This window comes from Colletotrichum paranaense (assembly GCF_030867605.1).
Source record: "Colletotrichum paranaense strain IMI 384185 chromosome Unknown Scaffold_23.1, whole genome shotgun sequence".
Classification (NCBI taxonomy): Eukaryota; Fungi; Ascomycota; class Sordariomycetes; order Glomerellales; family Glomerellaceae; genus Colletotrichum; species Colletotrichum paranaense.
The window spans coordinates 401184-420193 of NW_026848981.1; the positions used below are offsets into that span (position 1 = coordinate 401184).

At 52.9% G+C, this 19010-nt stretch overlaps 6 protein-coding genes across 6 annotated transcripts; 4 read left to right on the forward strand and 2 right to left on the reverse strand.

Annotated features, from left to right (window-relative positions):
- Positions 1-898: 898 nt before the first annotated feature.
- CPAR01_16214 (RecF/RecN/SMC N terminal domain-containing protein) lies at positions 899-5640 on the reverse strand (the record flags this gene model as incomplete). The annotated part of the gene is made up of 3 exons (XM_060500459.1): positions 899-1135; positions 1198-4563; positions 4612-5640. The coding sequence occupies 3 exons, from the start codon at positions 5638-5640 to the stop codon at positions 899-901; spliced, it is 4632 nt and encodes a 1543-aa protein (XP_060340940.1).
- A 517-nt stretch (positions 5641-6157) lies between these two features.
- Positions 6158-7202, forward strand: CPAR01_16215 (uncharacterized protein; the record flags this gene model as incomplete). Its single annotated transcript, XM_060500460.1, has 3 exons — positions 6158-6308; positions 6363-6598; positions 6669-7202. 3 exons carry the CDS (start codon positions 6158-6160, stop codon positions 7200-7202), a joined length of 921 nt encoding a protein of 306 aa, XP_060340941.1.
- A 566-nt stretch (positions 7203-7768) lies between these two features.
- On the forward strand, positions 7769-9941 carry CPAR01_16216 (fungal specific transcription factor; the record flags this gene model as incomplete). Its single annotated transcript, XM_060500461.1, has 4 exons — positions 7769-7876; positions 7942-8024; positions 8088-9175; positions 9235-9941. The coding sequence occupies 4 exons, from the start codon at positions 7769-7771 to the stop codon at positions 9939-9941; spliced, it is 1986 nt and encodes a 661-aa protein (XP_060340942.1).
- A 1117-nt stretch (positions 9942-11058) lies between these two features.
- On the forward strand, positions 11059-11473 carry CPAR01_16217 (uncharacterized protein; the record flags this gene model as incomplete). Its single annotated transcript, XM_060500462.1, has 3 exons — positions 11059-11124; positions 11189-11300; positions 11370-11473. 3 exons carry the CDS (start codon positions 11059-11061, stop codon positions 11471-11473), a joined length of 282 nt encoding a protein of 93 aa, XP_060340943.1.
- Positions 11474-12867: 1394 nt separating this feature from the next.
- On the forward strand, positions 12868-15069 carry CPAR01_16218 (endoglucanase B; the record flags this gene model as incomplete). The annotated part of the gene is made up of 5 exons (XM_060500463.1): positions 12868-13015; positions 13066-13407; positions 13463-13594; positions 13653-14827; positions 14914-15069. 5 exons carry the CDS (start codon positions 12868-12870, stop codon positions 15067-15069), a joined length of 1953 nt encoding a protein of 650 aa, XP_060340944.1.
- A 1055-nt stretch (positions 15070-16124) lies between these two features.
- On the reverse strand, positions 16125-17966 carry CPAR01_16219 (isoamyl alcohol oxidase; the record flags this gene model as incomplete). The annotated part of the gene is made up of 3 exons (XM_060500464.1): positions 16125-16451; positions 16502-17367; positions 17420-17966. 3 exons carry the CDS (start codon positions 17964-17966, stop codon positions 16125-16127), a joined length of 1740 nt encoding a protein of 579 aa, XP_060340945.1.
- Positions 17967-19010: the final 1044 nt, after the last annotated feature.

The window sequence follows — 19010 nt, forward strand, 5'->3', positions numbered from 1 at the left end:
GTGAGAGACTAGGAAACAGCAATAGCAACAACACGAAGCACTATCGCTGTGATGCCATCGCTTCCAGACATTAACGATCAAGGCATCACGGTACCACTGACTAGGTGTCGTCCAACACCGGGCCCAGCTCCTCCGCGGCGCACCATGGTGACCTCGTGCTGTTCAGCTGCATGCGCGTCCGAGACCGACGCGGTACGCCGTCAAAATCATGTAGGTACCAAACTGACATCCCCGAGCTGCACTACGGCTCGTGTTCAATCACCGTATTCTATCAAGTTTTTGTCTTCGATAGATCTTGACTCGTGCCCACGATGCTCCATTCAATCGCTCCTTGGATCGGGCTGATAGAGACTACTATCGTTTCAGCCACTCTCACCGTCACGGCCGCGATTTCATCTCGTGAGAGTTCAAGAAACACTCTCGGCATGAGTGCCGTTCGCCAAGCGAATATTGCTGACTCACATCTCTATATCAAGCGGAAATTCGACCAAAACCTTGTGTTATCTCCCAGAATGAGACAGAGAAGAGTAAATGAGGGGGACAAGATCACGCACTTGAGGTTCAACAAAACCAAATCAAGAAGCGAAAGGCGACACAAACTAAAGGTTTAGGGGTTCACTCACAGCAATCACGCGCCGAGGCGAAAGATGAGAACTCACTCAAGTCAGACAAGATGCGTAGAACAAAGCCCGGAAAGCCTCCAATTTTCTTTTCAATCATTACATCCATGATGCGCCTCCCATCGTACAGTCATTATACCGATGACACACAAAGAACCGACCCATGGCCACCCCAAGGGGCCAACAATATTAACAGGCATGATCAACTCAAAACGCGCAAAATAGCAGTGAACCCATGATTCGTAAGACTCTCCCCTTCTCTCACTTCCCATATTCCATCATCGCGCCATCGTCGTCTGTTGCGTGGCTTGCTGAATCTGGCCTTGACCATGGCCCTGCACCCGTGTCCGCACGATGTAGTCCTGGTTCTCGATCGTCACGCTCTTCGTCATATGGTTCACTTTGTAGACACCAACGAGACGGGCAGCCAGCTCGAACATGTTGTTTCGGAGCGAAATGACAATGAACTGGGCGTTTTTCGTGCGCTCTTTGATGTAGTTGGCAACGATTGAGACCTGAAAGTGACCATGTTAGCAAGGATGAATCGCAACAACTAATGGCGAGGGTAAGAACTTACGTTTCTGAAGTCCAAGGCAGCGTCAATCTCGTCCATGACGTACAGTGGCGTTGGCTTGTAGTGGTGCAGAGCAAAGACAAGCGCCAAACTGCTCAGTGTCTTCTCACCACCAGACAAGTTGCTGATGTTCTTCCACGACTTCTTCGGGGGCATGACACTGAAGAGGATACCTTCGCTGAAGGGGTCCAGGGAGTCGACCAACTCAAGCTCGGCGTTACCACCCATTGTAATCATTTGGTACATCTCCTTGAGGCGGAGAGAGATGGTGCTGAAGCCTTCCATGAAGCCCTCCAGACGCAGGCGACGGAGTTCGTCACAGCGCTTCTTGGCTGCGTCGCGTTGGTCGACGGCGGTCTGAAGGTCGGATGAGCGGGCGGCGTGCTCCTCGACACGGCGACGGTACTCGGCGAGAACACCGAGATCGACGTTGACGTTTTGTGTCTTCTCCTCGAGAGCGGCGATTTCTCCCTTCAGTTTCTCCTTGCTCATGTCCGCAAGCTCATCAGGAGTGTAAACGGGCAGCTCGAGTGCTTGACTGCTTGGTTGAGATGGCAGCTGAGACTCGTCAGACTCTTCCTCATCGTCCTCATCCTCGGCTTCGGCGGATGGCTGGGAGTCCTCGCCAGTGACAGCGTCCTGGGTCACTGTCTTGTCACCATCCGCTTCTGCGTCATCATCTCCTTCAGCAGCTGTCGGGGCAGGGGCGACCTTGGGTGCAGGGTTAGAGGTTCCGGTCAGGTCGTCCACGTTCTGAAGCACCAGCTTAGACAGCTTGTCGTTCCAGTACATGAGTCTCTTCTGGTTCTCAGTCAGGACCTTTTGGTTCTCCTCAAGCTTGTTGCGCATCTCGATCTCGCTGGCCCGAGTAGCATTCAACTCGGCGGTCTTCTCATCGAGCTCGGCCTTGACGGATGTCAGCTCTTGTTTCTTAGCTGCCAAACCCTCCTCGGCCTCGTCGACTTGGCCACGAAGAGACTCGGCCTTCTCGCCTTGGTTTTCTATCTCATGCTCGAGCTTCTCAAGGTCGCGAATAGCCACCTCAATGTCCTTGGTGGCCTTGGCGTGGTCTCTCTCGAGCTTCGTCTTTTGCTTCTCGGCCTTGACCTTGCGAACTTCGGCGTTGGATGTCTCCTCGTTTTGAGAGACAATCTCCTCTTTCAAAGAGTCGACGTTGGCTTTTTGCAGGCGAAGCTTCTCACCACCAACCTGCATGATCTTGTCTTGCAAAGCCTTGATCTCTTCCTCAACTCCAGATGTCTCGTCGTGGAGCTTCTCAACCTCCTTGTTGAGCTTAGCAATTTCCTTGCGAAGAGCCGCAATGCGGTTATTATCCGAGGCGGAGGGTTGGTGCTCCTTGCTCAACTCCTTGATGCGACGATGGGCATCGGCCAAGTTCCTAGCCGCGCTGTCGATCTCAAGTGTGATCTTCTGCATCTTGGTGTCGAGCATAGGGATCTGATCATTGAGTTCACGGACCCTTGTCTCAAGCTCGCGCTGCTGCTCCTGGAAGTCTTGAAACTTCTCCTCGAGAACATCGCGATCTTCCTCAAGCTTCGAGACCTGTTCCTTGGAAGTCTCGGCAACAAGCTTCGAAGACATCAGACCTCGCTTGACAGTTGTACCACCACCAGACATGGTACCAGACTTGTCAATCAGCTCGCCGGCCAAGGTAACCACGCGCCATCTCCTGGCACCGTAAGCGATTCTGTTGGCCTGAGCCAGGTCGTTGGCCACAAGGGTATCTTGAAGGGCGTGGTAGAATGCTGGGCGGAACCTCTCCTCCTTGGGGTTGACCAGGTCAAAGAGGCGAGGCGCATTTTCGGGGGTTTGGATGGCATTCATGTCTCGAACTCTCAGTTTGTCCAAACACATAAAGTTACCACGACCCAAGTTGGTCTTGCGAAGGTACTCAATGCATTGCTGACCAGCTTCGACGGTGTCGGTGACAAAGTTGTCGAGGGCACCGCAGGCCGTGGAAATGGCCACATCGTACTTTTGGTCAATTGCGCCGAGGTTGCCGAGTCTTCCGTGGAACCCGTCGATACGACCGGACTCGCGCATGCGCATCAGAGCGGTGAGAACGTTGCCCTGAGTCTGCGTCTTAGACAAACTTGAGCGAGCCTCGTCCGCCTTCTGTCTGGCGTTAGACACCTTTGCGCGAATCTTGGGTTCGTGGGCATTGAATCGTGTCAACTCGTGCTCAGCCTCCTTTCTCTCTTCCTCCAGCTTGGCCTTCTCGGCCTGGCACTCTTTGAGCTCCTCAGTCTTGGCAGCGCGAGCATCCTCAATGGCAGCAATCTTTGCCTCCGTTTCAGAGATGGCCACAGCACCAGCGTTGGCCTTCTCCTCGAGGATGTTCATCTCGCTCTCTGCAACAGCGATGGCTGATTGCTTCTGGTTGATCTTCTCCTTCCAGGGCTCCAATGACTTTTGCTTGACTGCAATCTGGTCGGAGAACTTTTGAGTCTTGCCCTTGAGGCCCTCACGAATAGTCGCGAGCTCCGCCTCCTCTTCTTGCACTCTGATTTCGAGTGATGCGATTTCTTGTGCGCGGGTCTCAATCTCCTCCGCGCATTGGGCGATGGTCTCATCTGCTTCAGTAGCGGACTTTTCGGCGTTGCCGATGGTCTTGTCCAGCTTCTTCTGCTTGTCGTTGAGGAACTTCTTCTTCTCGTCAAACTTGACGCGCTCTTGCTCGAACTTGGCCATCTCCTTAACAAGAGCCTCGGTTTCTTTCGCTTGCGCCTCAAACTCCTTGCTTCCACGAGAGTATGACTTTTGGAGCTCCTTGATGACCTTTTCGCCGCCATGATGCTTCTCCAACTCATCGTCGAGCTGCGCCTGCATCTGACTGATTGCTTCCTCAGTAACAGCAACGTTGTCGTTGCACTCGCCAATGTAGAGTTGGTACAGCGCAGACTTCTTTGTTGTGAGCTCGTTCTCGTCGCGGATGTATGCAATAGCCTTGTTCTTCTTGTCTTCGAGGCCGTTCTTCTCCTTCTCAACGTGTTGAACGCGACCACTCTTCTCCATGCAGATTTCATTGAGAGTCTCAACCTCGGTGGCGGATTCCTCAATAGGCGTCTTGTACTTTGAAGTGCCGATGATATCCTCCAGATATTCGAGAAGACCGTCGTCATGTTCGTTGGCAGCCTTCGGCTTCATCTGGGCGATGGACTCGACCTCACCCTGCAGAATCAGGAAACGTTTGTGGTCAAGGTCGATGCCGCGGTCGCGAAGGAGGGTGGTGACTGTGGTGAAGTTGGAGGCTTTGCCGTTGATGTAGTATGTGCTAGAGTTGTTCTTGAAGGCTTTGCGGGAAATGATGAGATCGGAATCGGGAATGACTTCATGTCCACCACCGGGCTACGTATGGTTAGCGACTATTCGCGCGAAACATTTGACGCAACTAACCTGATCCATGACTTCTCTGAAGTGCACAGAGACCTCGCAATGGTCCAAATTCGGGTGCTGGGCAGAATTGTGAATTAAGGCAGAAAGCTTGCCCTGACGCATCTTGCTTGCACGGAAGCCAAAGACGAACAAGAGGGAGTCAATAACGTTGGACTTTCCAGAACCGTTAGGGCCAACAACGGAGGAGAATGATCCATGGAAAGGACCGACTTCCTGACGACCAGCATAACTCTTGAAGTTGGTAAGAATCAGGTAGGAGATGACCAGGCGAGGCTTGGGAGTTGTGTCCTCGACCACCGGCACGGTCAGGGTGCGAGACTTCAAGACAATGTCCATCGGCTTCTCCATGACGGTGTCCATCGCGCGTACAGGCTTGAAGGTGGCCTGCGTCTCGTCTGCAACCGGTCGCTGCTCGTTGACTGAAGAAGCTGTGATGTCGGCGAGAGGCTCTGCATGGACCCGGGAGGGCTCGGGGGTAGCGGATGGCTTGCGTATGGATGCTGGTGTCGCAGACTTGGTGGAAGCTCTAGGCGCAGCGCTCATCCTGGGCTTTCTGGGAGACGGCTTTCTTGCTGAGGATGGCGGCTCTTTCTTGCTAATAGTCCGGTCGGGGTCGAAGATTTCGCTAGGCTCTATTGAGGGAGCGATGTCATGCGCCGAGGGGTCTTCGGCAATGGATGTCTCGTCCGCCATCGATGGTTCCTCCACTGCTGAAGGCGCCTCTGCGATGGACGTTACATCTGCAACCGAAGCCTCCTCCTCAAGCTTCGTGGCCTCCTCGGCCACGGTACTTTCGGCATTCTTCTTAGGTCTGCCGCGGCGGCGAGGCGCTGTTGGAGCAGGCGTAGATGAGGGGGCAGCGCTCTTGCGGGCGCGTGTTGGTCGGCGCACTGGGCTTTTTGATGGCTCGGGGGCGAACTCTTCCTCGCTCTCTTCCTCTCTCTTTACGGTGGTGTTTGCGATCTCATCGTCGTCGGATGAGTCGACGATGGCCTGGCGGCGCGTCGCACGGCGTGGGCGGGCCGACATTATGCTTGTGGTAAGGTTGTAGGTTAGTCGTGTGTGAAGCGAATGAACGCAAAGGCAAAAGTGCGTGGGGTATCTCAATCAAGGTGACAAGAAGCCAAGCAAGAATGAAAAAGAAAACGCAGCAGGCGCAAAGTGGTGCTGCGGTAATAGAATCTGGTGATGTCGGATGCGAAAAGGGAAAAGGGAAAACGCAATTGTGTTGTTTGCTCCCACACTTTCCCCCACTTTGATTTGTTTGAATCGCTCACCGATTAGGTCGATTGTAAACAAACAGCCCACACCGCCCGCCCCCACCCGCCACAAGGCTGCGGAGACACGTCAAGTCGCGACTGTGGCTGGTGCTTCCTATCTTCCGAAGTGTGGCTGAAGCTCTACATCGATCTTTGCCCGGCGCAAAGCCGTCGCATTTCATCCCGCCAACTCAAAAAAAGACGACCAAAACACTCTGCCTAAATTGACAGCAAGCTTGTGGTCTCCAGTATCCTACAGAGGCATCGCTGATCCACCACACCTCAAGATGTTCGACTACACCAACTTCGATCACGTCTTTGGGGCGGAGCAGTTCCCTTACGATCGCAAGTCCGTTCAGGAAATCGACACCTACCGCAAGAGCCTCGATGGCGCCCTCTTCATCGACCGGGTCCTGAAAGCCTTGGGTCTCACCAAGTGTATGCTTCCTCCCAGTCGCCTCGAGATCTTCTATGACTGACCTTGGAAATCAGCCAAGACATACCCTCCCAAAACCGAGAATGCTCTGCGCACACTACACCAGCAACTATGCGAAGCCACCATGTCAACGCACCACCGACTCTCGATCTTCTACTACATCCTGCTCGACTTTGACACTAGCCAGACTAGATCCCAGGCATCGTCGAAGTTCGCCGTCACGTCCGGCGTTCCCAAGAACTATCAGATCTTCATGAAGGGTCTTTGGCTTCTGGATCATCAACAATTCGAGGTACGCGCCTCTGATCAAACTATTGCCACTGGGCAACACTTCACTTACTAATTACTCGAACTGCCAACAGAAAGCACTCGAGTATATTGCGCATCCTTCCCTAACTACCGACTTTGCCGATGAGATCATGACAGCGCTTGTGCGCAATGCTCCCGACGGCGACTACACCCTGCCTCTCTCATACTTCCACACTGTCCAGCCAATTCTCAAGACATCCGAGGCTCTCGAGCTTCTCTTCGACGCCATGTCAAGAACTAGCGTCACCGAAGCCCTCTACTTTTCCAGAACCCACGCCGATGCTGTCAGGGCACAGCTGTTCCGCCAGCTTGTCTCCAACGTGATTGGCGCTCCTGCGAACGAAGAGACAGCCGCAAGGTCAACTGAGCTTATTGGGTTGCCCTTTGATGCGGCAGAGGAGGCCTGGTTCGAGAACTTCCTTTCTCGCGAAGACGGAAAGAAGCTGAAGAGAGCGCGAGACACACTCCTCGTGAGAAAGCTGGTGACGGGTAGGCTAAGTGAAGCTGTGCAGGACAAGAATCATGGAGGTGGCTGGGGAGTGGTACTGGAAGGTGTTAAGAGCGGCCTAGGAGGCCGAGCAGAGTGATTACTTTTCTAACTTCTGAGATGTTGACGGGTGTTCTATCCCACGACGGGGACGAGTGGTTGATTTCAGCATAGCAATGGCGTTCGGGCAATGCCCTCAAATTATACCTGGAATATCAAGTGAGACTGAACAAAGGACTGGTCTTCATAAAGTTCACAGTTCAAAACCTAATGACTTGACAAAGCGAGTTACTCCCGCGTCGGCGTCCTGCCATGCATTTGTTGAATTGTGACTGTTCACCTCGGTGACGCCAAGGTGTGATGGTTCCACCGAGATTACACCGAGAAATCCCGCGTCTGACTAAGCTCCGCGTCGAGTCACACCTTGCAGGTCACCCCCCGGCCGCCCGCACCGCCCGCCCACACCATGGAGTCCAGTCACTTTAGCTGCGTCAACCGCTTCCGCCGCCTTACACCAAATCACCCGTCCTTCACCGTCTCTCATCTCGCGCGTTACAACTCACTTTTCATTCCCCCCTCGTGACGGCGATCTGCGGTGATGATGCTTCGCTCGCTTAACACCTCTCCATCTCTTGTTCCGTTCGGAGTCACCATTGCGTCGGGACGATGAGCAACCCCGCTAAAGGCGTCAAATTTGTCGGCTCCGACTCTTCGGGGCTTCCCTTGAAGCGGAAGCAGGTTCTGCAGGCCTGCGAATCATGTCGCAGAAAGAAGGTCCGCTCAAACCAAAAACGATTCCACTCGACTAAGACGCATTTCTTCTTACATGACAATTATAGAAACGCTGCATCCACGGGGAACCTCCGCCGTTGGAGCCCGCCCATGACGGGTGTGCGGGTTCTTCGCCGCCGGACAACGCTGGGTTGGTTTCCTAATCAGGCAACTTTGATGATCACCTTTGGCTGACTGAACCCTTTCTTCCCAGACAACATGTCATCGCCGGCACTGGTTCGCCAAGCAAACATCGTCACTCGGCGTCCGTGACCGCTGATGCCGTGCTGTCCACGACCCCTGTTCGCCGTGAATCTGCCACGGCGAGCCATTTGGAGCCAGCGCAGACTCCACAGACGCGCTTCGTTGGCGATCTTAACCCGGAGGGCATGTTCGCCGAGGCCGCCGACTCAGATCCGGCCGCTAATCCTACACAGAAGGCCGAGGTGGGTGTCTGGCTTCCGTCACTCAATGCCGCTTCGGCACAGTCGACCACCTCCGTTATTTCGCGTCCGTCGGCCATTATCGACAAGGTCTTGCTGCCTTATGTCAAGCAGAATTGTCTCACCTGTGTTCCACCGGAGAAGGACTATAGACATCTCCACAAGGTGTACCAAGATAAGATCCATCCTATTTTTGGCCTAATCCCTGACGAGGCTTTGGATGATGGCGATTCCCCAGCAGGTATTGTCATGCGACAAGTGGTATGTCTGGCTGCTGCCACTGACCCTGACATGAAGAGCCACTTGCGCCTCGCTACGCAGGGGAATAAGAGACTCTCGTACCAAGACTTCTCCCAGACATTGTCTAGCTCTATACGGGCCATCCTGGATACGAGCTTGATCTCGGACCGGACGATACACATACGTGCCTTGTGCATGCTATCACTGTATGCCCAGCCTTCAGGTGCTGATGAAGCAGATTTGCCTGCTCAACTTGGCGCCAGGGCCGCGCACCATTCGCAGACCCTCGGGCTGCACCTCTTTCACTCCAGCAACGACTCTCTTGATACCCTTTTCTGCGCTGTTTGGGCACTAGATCGTATCAACGCGGCGACCTACGGAAGACCTTGCGTCCTGCACGAGGGTGACATCGGTCCCGGGCTAGACGACTGTTTCCGCAGACAAGCGCCCTGCTTCCAACTTTTCCTATCGGTCGTGCAGTGGCTGGATAAGGTGATTGAGCTCTATCGTCCGGGTGTTATTGCTCAGTCACTGGAAGCAAAGCCCTTTATCGATTTACCAGTCCTCGAGCCTATGATCCTCGAAGCCAATGCGTTGCAGGTTCCCACGCCGCTTCTTGGTATGTTCCAGAAGCTCTTCTCTCACCCCGTGCCAGTATGCAATACTAACCCTCAAAAGCCACAATAGAGGTCTTCTACCACGCCGTAATCATCCTCTCATGCCGCTTATCCAGACCAGGACCCCCAGCACAATACGCGTCATCAGTACCACCGCCCTCAGCAAACGCACGACGCTCTCTCGCAGCCGAGCGAATATCCTCCGCCATCCGCCGCGATCACCTCAGCCCGGTCCCTCTCGTCCCATATGCCCTCTCTTTAGCCCTCAGCGTCGAGTACCGCAAAATGCGACACAGTGCCCTCCCCATGTTCCGCGCCCGCGCCCGCAGCGCATTCAAGTCCAACTCGGAGCTAATGAAGCGGTTCGGCGACGTCTTCTGGAGCGCACGGGTCGTCGCGGGACTGGGCGAGCGTATCCTGCGAGAGATGGAGCGGGCTGCAAACTCCATTGCCCAAGAAGGGGGTGCGGCTTTGCCATCGGCTGCTGCTGTTGTCGACGTACCTGTGAATGGTAAAATCGACGAGCCTTTGGTGGTTGACGGGGCACCGGCCGAGCCGCCGTCGGCTCCCTTGGCTCCTGCGTCAACCGCCGAGCTCCCGGCGCTGGAAGCGATTGACTTTTCGATTGTCGATGCGATGCCGCATCTAGATGTCTTTGGCCACTTCGATCCGAGCTTCAACCTATCGGCAGTCGATAACGCTTTGGAGGCTAACCTCGATATAGGACTGCCCCTCAATTGGGGTGAGTGGGATCAATTTGCTGGTTGATGATTCCTCTCCACGTACCGATTCGAATGATTCCTTCTACCACACCAAGATTCAGGATTTCCCACGCCTCAGATGCATTGATGGCACAACGTTTGGCTGAGATATCCAGGCTATCGCCGGACTATCCGTCACGGCATGTTGTGGTGATTACCTAGCCCAATGACATCTTATACCCATTAACTCCGGCGTCCGTGGACCGCGTTACAAGCTCACTCTACCGACTTGAACACTGCGTAGCTATATCACAGCAAACCAAAGGTCTAGGGATTTTGCAGGATATGCATGGCTACTGATATCCTCAAGAGGTTGGCGCACTAATACCGTCACAGAGACTCAAGTTGCCCAGGAAGCATCGATGTGGTTTACATGTGTTCAAGACACGAAGTCTATGCAACCGTCAAGAACTTCAGTCCTTTAGATGTGGGAACAGTCTCATATACCAAGGACAATGCGAATGGCAAAATAGAATATCAAAGTTGTTCCGTAGAATTCAATACTATACGATATCTGCCCTTGCATATTAAGTGTGGTAAAATCATAAAAGCCACACCCACCAACCGATTCGCATCGTGAGGCTCCATCGAATGCAAGTTTCTTTGCGTCATAATTAATGACGGCAAGAGAACTAGATCGTGATTCGAAAGAAACAAAAATGAACTGTCTGTGGCATTATGTAGGACCACCAATCTTTGTGGGTACACTTGTACTCGAACTCGCAACCCTTTCGGGACCCTTTACGCTGTACCATTCCGCCACTAGGCCATGGACACTTCAGACGCTGTTGATGCCTTTTCTCGCAATTCTGGTGCTTGAGTATGCTCGCGGCGGGAGGTTTGCGAAAATATTATGAATATTCCCATGAAGGTACGTACTCTAGCAGGAATACGCAGACGCGCTTCGACCAATGAGCGGCCAAATGCATGATGCTTCCATGTCGATGACTAATCTTCAACGATCTCCACTTTATTTTACCGATGGTCCGGTCGCCACCCTTTGCTGACCACCGGGAAAGCTTCAAAGCTCCACGAGGATTATCAATCGGCCATCTGTCGCACAAAGAGCGAGTCCTTCTCGCAACCTGATCTATGAGCCTCTCGTATTGAATATCGCTTTGAATATGGCTCCGCCTTTGAACTTGCTAATCCGCGCCCTCGTGGCCTTCGAGGATGTGATTATCCGCCAAGTATGCGACGCCCTCCATCCTCCCCGCCCTACGCAGCAAGCTAACCTCGAATGTCAATCTACAGATCCTTCGAAGTCCTGGCTTCCACCGCGGCGTCGGTCGAATCCACCGATACGTCGACGAGAAGCGGAATGGGCCTATGCCGCATGAGCCGCTGCGCCAAGGACAGGCGACTGGTACGTTCGAACTTGAGAGTCACGCTGGGACTTGGTTGAAGAGAGGGTAGCTGACGTGCTGAGTTATAGCGAATCCTGAAGACCGAGGCTTTTTGCAATATTTTATCGAGGAGCTGAAAAATCAGTTCCGGGGAACGACGAATCCGCCCCCGCCGGGACCGCCGAAGCGATGAATGAATCCATTTCAGAACATACACTGCCGCGAGTTGGAAATATCTTCCGAGACAGAAGTGCATACTGTAATCTAGTCTGGTTTGGCGTCCGCGTGCAGGCCAAATTAGTGCCGGCATCACATTATCAAAAAGCTACCAGACGAAGTCTCCGAAGCGAAGGATACAGCGATGCCTATGCGTTTCATTAATTGGGCCATAGAAGCGGCCCGGAACTCTACTCAACAACCACCTATTACGATACACTGGCCTTAGGATTGCCAGCGATATTGGGACACCCATCTCTTGGGATTACTGGGAGAGCATCACGCCGAGCCCGCGAGGCGCCGTCAGATTCTACCCAAAGACGTGGGTCAACATGATGGCTTGAGGTTGGCAGACTATAAGGTGTTCATCGCGCCAGCTCATGAGGGCCGAAGAAAGGGTAGGAGAACAGCTGCCCGCTGTGTGCTCAGATCACAACGGCTCGGCGCTTTCGGTGCGGGGCCGGCAAGTCGGGTCGATCAGCGTGCCGGGAGCCATGTACGAAACATGAGCTGCAGAGAGCATTCGTCTAATGGTAACGAACTGCACTCCATGACTCGGAAGAAACCGAGCAGCTCGCAGATATCCCCTCCCCTCCTAGGCGAATCATTGCCTTTTGGAGATACGTAGTAGCGAATAGCATGATGATCCGAAGAAAGGAAACAAGCTTTCCAGATCCGGGGCCCCTTCAATCTCTCCGACCCCATATTGTGAATCAAGTAAGTAGGCGACAACGGTCAAGGGTTGAACACGTCAAACCAATTAAGCATCTCAATACCCGCCCGCTTCGAAACAAGCGTAAATTGACTCCGACCGGCGACTGCCATCTGCGTAGCCCTGGCCCTGGCCTCTGATTGAGGGGTAAGTCGGAGAACGGAGGCAAGCAAGCAAAGTTGCCTCTTTCGGCCAGCGGTAGTCTACGTGATACAACCCTCCTTGGTGTCGTGATATTTCCTCTTCGGGCACTCTGAGAGCGACACTCCGCCCTCAAAAGAGAATGGCCTTCTCCCATATCCTGAAAACGGGCCCTTTCTGCATCTCACGTACCTTCCATCTTCTTGTTTCGGAGCAACTTCCGCTCTCTTCGCCGCCACCATTGCAGCTTTCAGCTCATTCCATTCGTTAAGATCGCGATCATGATCGCGTGGGATTTTCCACCAAGCGCAGTGATGCGTGTTTTGGCAGTTGGCCTGGCCTTGTAAGTCAATTTCGGTCCGTGATGATGAGTGGTTTTCTTGTATGTTTGAATGCGAACGGGAGGCAAGTGCTTCAGCATTTCATGTAAAACCAGCCAGGCTCCCTCGAGACAATCCTGAGGGTGGATTTTTTCGAGATTCTGTGAGCGTGACAACCCCATATCTTCATCTCTCGCGATGAGATCAGACATCAGCCTCGCCGTGCTAGTGGCACTGGCCCAGACAACCTCCGCCCAACAAACGCCGTACGGCCAATGCGGTGGTAGCGGCTGGACGGGACCGACGACATGTACAGCCGGATGGCACTGTGAAAAGGCAAACGAGTGTAAGTCTCTGCTCAGGTCCCTCATGAACAACATCTAATTCCAGTGCCAGGGTACTCACAGTGTCTCGAGGGATCTGGCTCCTCGCCAACCACTCTTCTTACGTCAACTTCGAAGCCCCCTGCTGGAACAACTACAACTTCACGCGCGACAAGCTCATCTCAGTTAACAAGCTCTGTTAGATCTTCGTCTGCCAGCGCAGCGCCCACGGCTTGTTCTGGTTCTTTTAGCGACATCTCTGGGGCGGATTATGTCAAGGCTATGACCCCGGGGTGGAACCTGGGCAACACTCTTGATGCTCTCCCTAACGAGGGATCTTGGAACAACCCACCTGTTGTCGAAAAGACGTTCGATGATGTTAAGGCTGCCGGTTTCAAGAGCGTTCGTATCCCGGGTGAGTCTATATCCATATCTAATATGTGTCACCATCGATATTGACGGTACGGCAGTCACCTACAATGATCACTTCACCAGCGCAGCGCCCAACTACACCGTTGACGCGGCATGGTTGCAACGTGTTTCGGATGTAGTTGACATGGCCACTGCCCGAGGCTTTTACGTTCTCACAAACGTCCATCACGGTAAGAACACCCAGTCCCATCCATCTATCAACAAACTGACGCGCCACGCCATGAATAGACTCCTGGAATTGGGCCGACGTGACAAAAGCGACCTCAGATGCAGACATTCAAACCCTAAATGACAAATTCTACAATCTCTGGCTCCAAATCGGCCGCAAGCTCGCCTGCAAGCCCAACCTCGTCTCCTTCGAATCCATAAACGAACCCCCCGCCACAACAGCCGACCACGGCGCCCGCATAAACACCCTCAACGACCTCTTCCTCAAAGCCCTCGCCGACAGCGGCGGCTTCAACACGCGCCGCGTCGTCAACCTCGTCGGCGGCGGCATGGACGCCACCAAGACGACGCAGTGGTTCAAGGCGCCCGCGAGCATCAAGAACCCATGGGTGCTGCATTACCACGTCTACAGCCCGTACGACTTCATCTTCTCCGCGTGGGGCAAGACGATTTGGGGCTCGGACGCGGATAAGGCTGCCATGAGAAACGAGATGACGATTGTGAGGGGGAATTTCTCGGATGTGCCGCTGGTGATTGGGGAGTTTGACGCGAGTCCGCTGAATACTGAGCCTGCTGCAAGGTGGAAGTGGACGGATCAGTTTGTGAGGACGGCGGCGGAGTTGAATACTGCTGTTGTGATTTGGGATAATGGGTTGGATCACCTTGATCGCAGTGCCCATGCCTGGCGAGACCCGACTTCGCTCGCCATTCTGAATACCGCCGTCAAGGGGGTGAAGAATTCCTTGCCGGATAGCACTACAGATGCATCAGCCACGACGCAGTCATCATCCGCATACATCTGGAACAAGGTTGGCACTGCGCCGGCGGATCAGACTCTCCCCTGGTTGTTCAACGGCAACACGTTGCAATCGGTGAAGACCAACACTGGAACCACGTTAGCTGCGAATACGGATTACACCGCATCGGCATCCTCAATAACCTTCAAGGCCGCCTTTTTGTCAAAGTATTTGAGTGCCACTGCTGCGCCGGGGAGCAAGGCTAACCTGACCTTGACGTTCTCCGCGGGAGCGAAGTCGCAGGTCGAAATTGTGCAGTGGGATGTCCCGGTGGCGAGTGCGACGAGCTCCACGGCCGTTGCGGGAGCCGACTTGAAGATCCCCGTCACCTATAAGGGACTCAAGACGGTTGCTGCTGTTAAGGCTTTGCGGAGTGATGGGGTTTACTTATTTGATGACTGGACGCAGTATCTTGGACCGTTGCAGCAGGCTCATATCGTAAGTCATCCTTTCCAAACGGATCCTGAAAACCATGGTTCCTTTGGGTCGGGCTATAGAAGAGCACGTACTGACATTGAAAATAGACTTTCAACGGGCAGTGGAACTTTGACGGCGGCAACATCATCCTACCGTCTGCTACGGTTCAGGCTGTTATTTCCGCTGGGAAGGCGACAACGTTTACTTTTGAGTTTTACCCGAGGGTTCCTGGGAACAACATCACTTATACTTTGAACCCATGAGTAGCTGTTCTGGAGCGAAGCTGCTTTCTAGGCTATGAGCTTCGAGCAAATCAGTATTCATGAAAAGCTCGGGCTTGTCAAGTGTGGTTCCGTCTTCTTCGAAAATGTTCTGGAGCTTAATACATTCTCTGTAAATAGGTAGTTGACACTTATTTTAAAGCTCAATAGTACATACATAAAGAGCAAGGGTGTATCTGATCAGTTGTAATACGGATACGTATTATGTCACTACTGTTCATCCCGTCTGGAGGTGGCTCTGTGTATAGCGATACTCTACTACATTGGCAGTCTGCCGTTATCTAAGGCCATAGGTTTCGTCAACTCCAGAGCCCGGGCTATGCAGCCAGGTCATTGTCTTATTTCTCCAGAACTCAGACATACAAAGCTAGGTGAGTGTTCTATGACATGCATAACAGTGCGAAGCGAGATCGGTAAGATTGTCGTCTATGTATTCGTGCACTAGAGAAGTTCACCTCCGTGCTTGAAGTGTTCCTTCTCGTTGCTGTTGTAGATTTGCTGAGCTAACACGTTCCCTCCCATAACTTCTGGGGCACAGATGACTCAACCAAGCGGGAGATGATGTGCCTCGCGACTGAACACAGTCGCGTCTGCGGAATATCATGATCCGATGCCCAAGAGGTTTCAGTCTCGGCACAGTGTTCATCCAGCAGCTCGGGAGGAGGGATGTGGCAACGGGTGCCTCGAAGCACCCTGGTGGGACGGCTAGGAAGCAATGTTATGCTTAGGTAGCATGGAATAGGCATCTAGTCGCTATGAAGCCTTTATCAGTACATTAACTCGATAGCGAACGGCGAGTTTTGGATTTTCACGCCACTTTAAACTTGGACGATACAGGAAGAAGAACGAGTTGCTGCTCTAAAATCCTACTTACTCAATCCTCATTGACCATCAACTACTGTCTCCAATCCGCCTCTACCCAAACACCGAACTTTACGAAACGAAGCGAGTAACCTCTGGCGGCGAGAAGCTTACCACATGTCCCTCTTTCAGGACCCAATCATTGGCCGAATGGCCTGCCTGTCTTCGACGTCAAATTAGGATGACTCAGGCTGCAAGCCAATTTGGGTACCTGGAGCCGGGTAGTTGACACCAATCAACTCCAACGAGCCAAAGAGGAACTGCGCGTCTGCTACGGGATCTGCAGGAACAACTCGATCACTCGGAGGGGCAACTTCAGATGGCGTCAAAGGTGGGGGGAGAACTAAGCATGCTCGTCCATCGATAGACTGCATGTAGTGAGCATTTATCCCAGGAGTTTGCCAGAACACCATGTTCGGATCATATTTCGACTTGATCATTGACAGCCTGGCGTAGTTGACACCCCAAAAGGATTGGGTCCAATTCTTCTCCGCGACGCTTGCCTGCACAAGTAAAGTTAGTTACAGTCACTCCGTTGTCGGACTTAGCATACCTCGTTGATGTAGGCACCCATGTCTGGAGCAAGGGTTCGCAGTCCGCTGGCGCTTGGTCCATCAACGAGGTGAACCACCGCTCTCCTCCACCCCGGATTCGCCGAGGTGTCTTCGCCAGAGCCTTGCGATGAACCCGGTGCAGTCATGAGTACTCCATAAGTCCCAAGGCCCCCCTTCAACGCGTTTATGATGTTTGGATCTCGAAGATGCTCAGGGGCTAGGAGGCGGCTGTCGTATGGGTATATTCCGTGATTTCTTGGCTGGGGTTTCGGACCCGTTTCGAGAATGAGAGGTCCGTATGTCGTATCGAAGAAGTTCCTATAGTTGTCGAAGTTGTAAGGCTTAGTTTGAAATGGCGTCATGTCGGGATATGATTGCATTTTGGAAAGGATTGGTCCCCAGACGGCATTAGCGTTGGCGATTCCGGAGGCATTCCCGGGATGGACGGCGTAGCACCTGACGGAGCTAACATCGACGTAAATAAAAGCGCTGATGCCCTTTTCTTGTAGTCTGGGCAACTCTCCGAATAGATATTGCATGGCGTCGCTGACTGGCGTACTTCCGGTCTTCGAGTCGAACACATCCGAACCTGTGATCGTCGAGTTGATGTACCAATTGTACCCAGTCATGGGAATATCAGCGTGTGCCTTCCAGGTGGCTTCGACAACTACACCAAAGGTCCCTCCGCCACCTCCACGAATGGCCCAGAAAAGGTCTTGATTACACACTCTGTTTGCGATCCTGAGCTCCCCATCTGGAGTCACAATCTTTGCTTCAAGCCACTGGTCAACCCCGAGACCATACTGCGCAGTTAATGGGCCGTAGCCGCCGTTCTGTCCCCATCCTCCGGAGACAGCCACCCCAGCTGCAATTGCCTTAGTTCTCAAGAAAACATTGTCCACGGGAAACTTTCTTACCGGCTGCACCACTGACTGTGAAGAGTCCTGAGGGAGATACTGCGTAGTTGAGAGCCAGTCCGGTAACACCAGGCTGAAATGTGACAGCAGCTTGCACGCCCTGCTGGGGATTGATCACATTCGGCGCGTCGATAGAGTACTCAGGACTGGCAGCACCATCCATAGTTGGAGTAAACGAGTCGAGAACGTTGACCTTGTTCATGAGGGATAAGTCAATAATAAGGCCAGATCCAGCATCGCTCCGGCCTAACTGATCGTGACCGGTGGTGATGACCGAAAGGCGAATGTTATGCTTCGAAGCGAATTGTACTGCTGCCTGGACAACAGATGCGTTCACAGCTCGCACACGGTAATCAGGAAGCCTGCCATGGGCGTCACTACCATTCTGCTGGATGACGCCTGGAATGGCGGCTTCCCAAACCTCGGGAGCAGGCCAGTCGTGATCTGTACTCAGCTTCCGGCATCCTATTGGGGCCACAGTCGAGGAGACAGCACCAAAAACAAGTACCGATAGGTAAGTAACGAAGCAAGGAAGTTTTGCCTTCATGATGAGGGAAATCCAAATGAGACTCTAATGTCGATAAGTGATAATGAATGCTAAAAGCGGGAAATCAACGTTGCTTATCTAGGTACTCAACTGTAGAGACAATCCCGAAGTTACCGGCAAAGCCTCGAAACATCTAACGCAGTATTTAGAACACTTTGAACTTTGCCAAGGAATTCCATGGCTATGTCTCCTATGAATTATAACGATTGGGATTCTCGACACATTAGCAGCGTGCATCGCTGAACATGGGTCTACCTCTACACTCGGCTTGTATGTACAAAATAGCGAGCCCTAGGACTAGAACGCCAGTTATATCCACATTAGCAAAGACATATCTGGGTAACATACGGGTAGCTTGGCTATGAAAGCGTTGGTGCAAAATTTATGTATATATTGTTAGGCTTCCGAATAGTTTTCCGCGCGCTATAGACGCCGCGCGCGGTGTTCCAACCCTGAACAATACTATGGTCTAACTCCCAACCCTAGACCCCAAGAATAATACCCATGCAAGTCCCTCGTCTTGTAGGATATCAGCCACTTGAATCCACTTCGCTAAACTATACCTCGTATTTCGTGTTCGTTATCCCGTATCGTATTCGCTTTCGCCATACAGGCGATTCGAAATGGATCCCTGACAATTATTCCTTGCGTCGGCTGGCAGGTAAAAATCAATGTCAGCCGACGATTAGCGGTCTAGGCGCTGCGATTGTCGCTTTAACTCCAAAGTAGGTAAGAACTGGTAAGTAATTACTACGAGTCGATGGATGCTAACAGCATGTTACGACCGAACATGCATAGCCAAGGCCGGGGATGCCCCACAGGCTTGCGGCGGCTACAGTGCGGACTCGCAACATTACCAACTTCTCCCCATCCAGCAATTCCGTTCCAAACACAGCATCTCACTCTCTCACTGGGCCCTATCCCAAAACGGAAGGTAAACATGAATGGCGCGAAGCCATGTCGGGCGTCTTTAACGCGAGAGTTGCATCTTCAGATCTTAAAGCATGTCGCAAATGCCCACGGCTCACCGATCTCGCCCAGTCG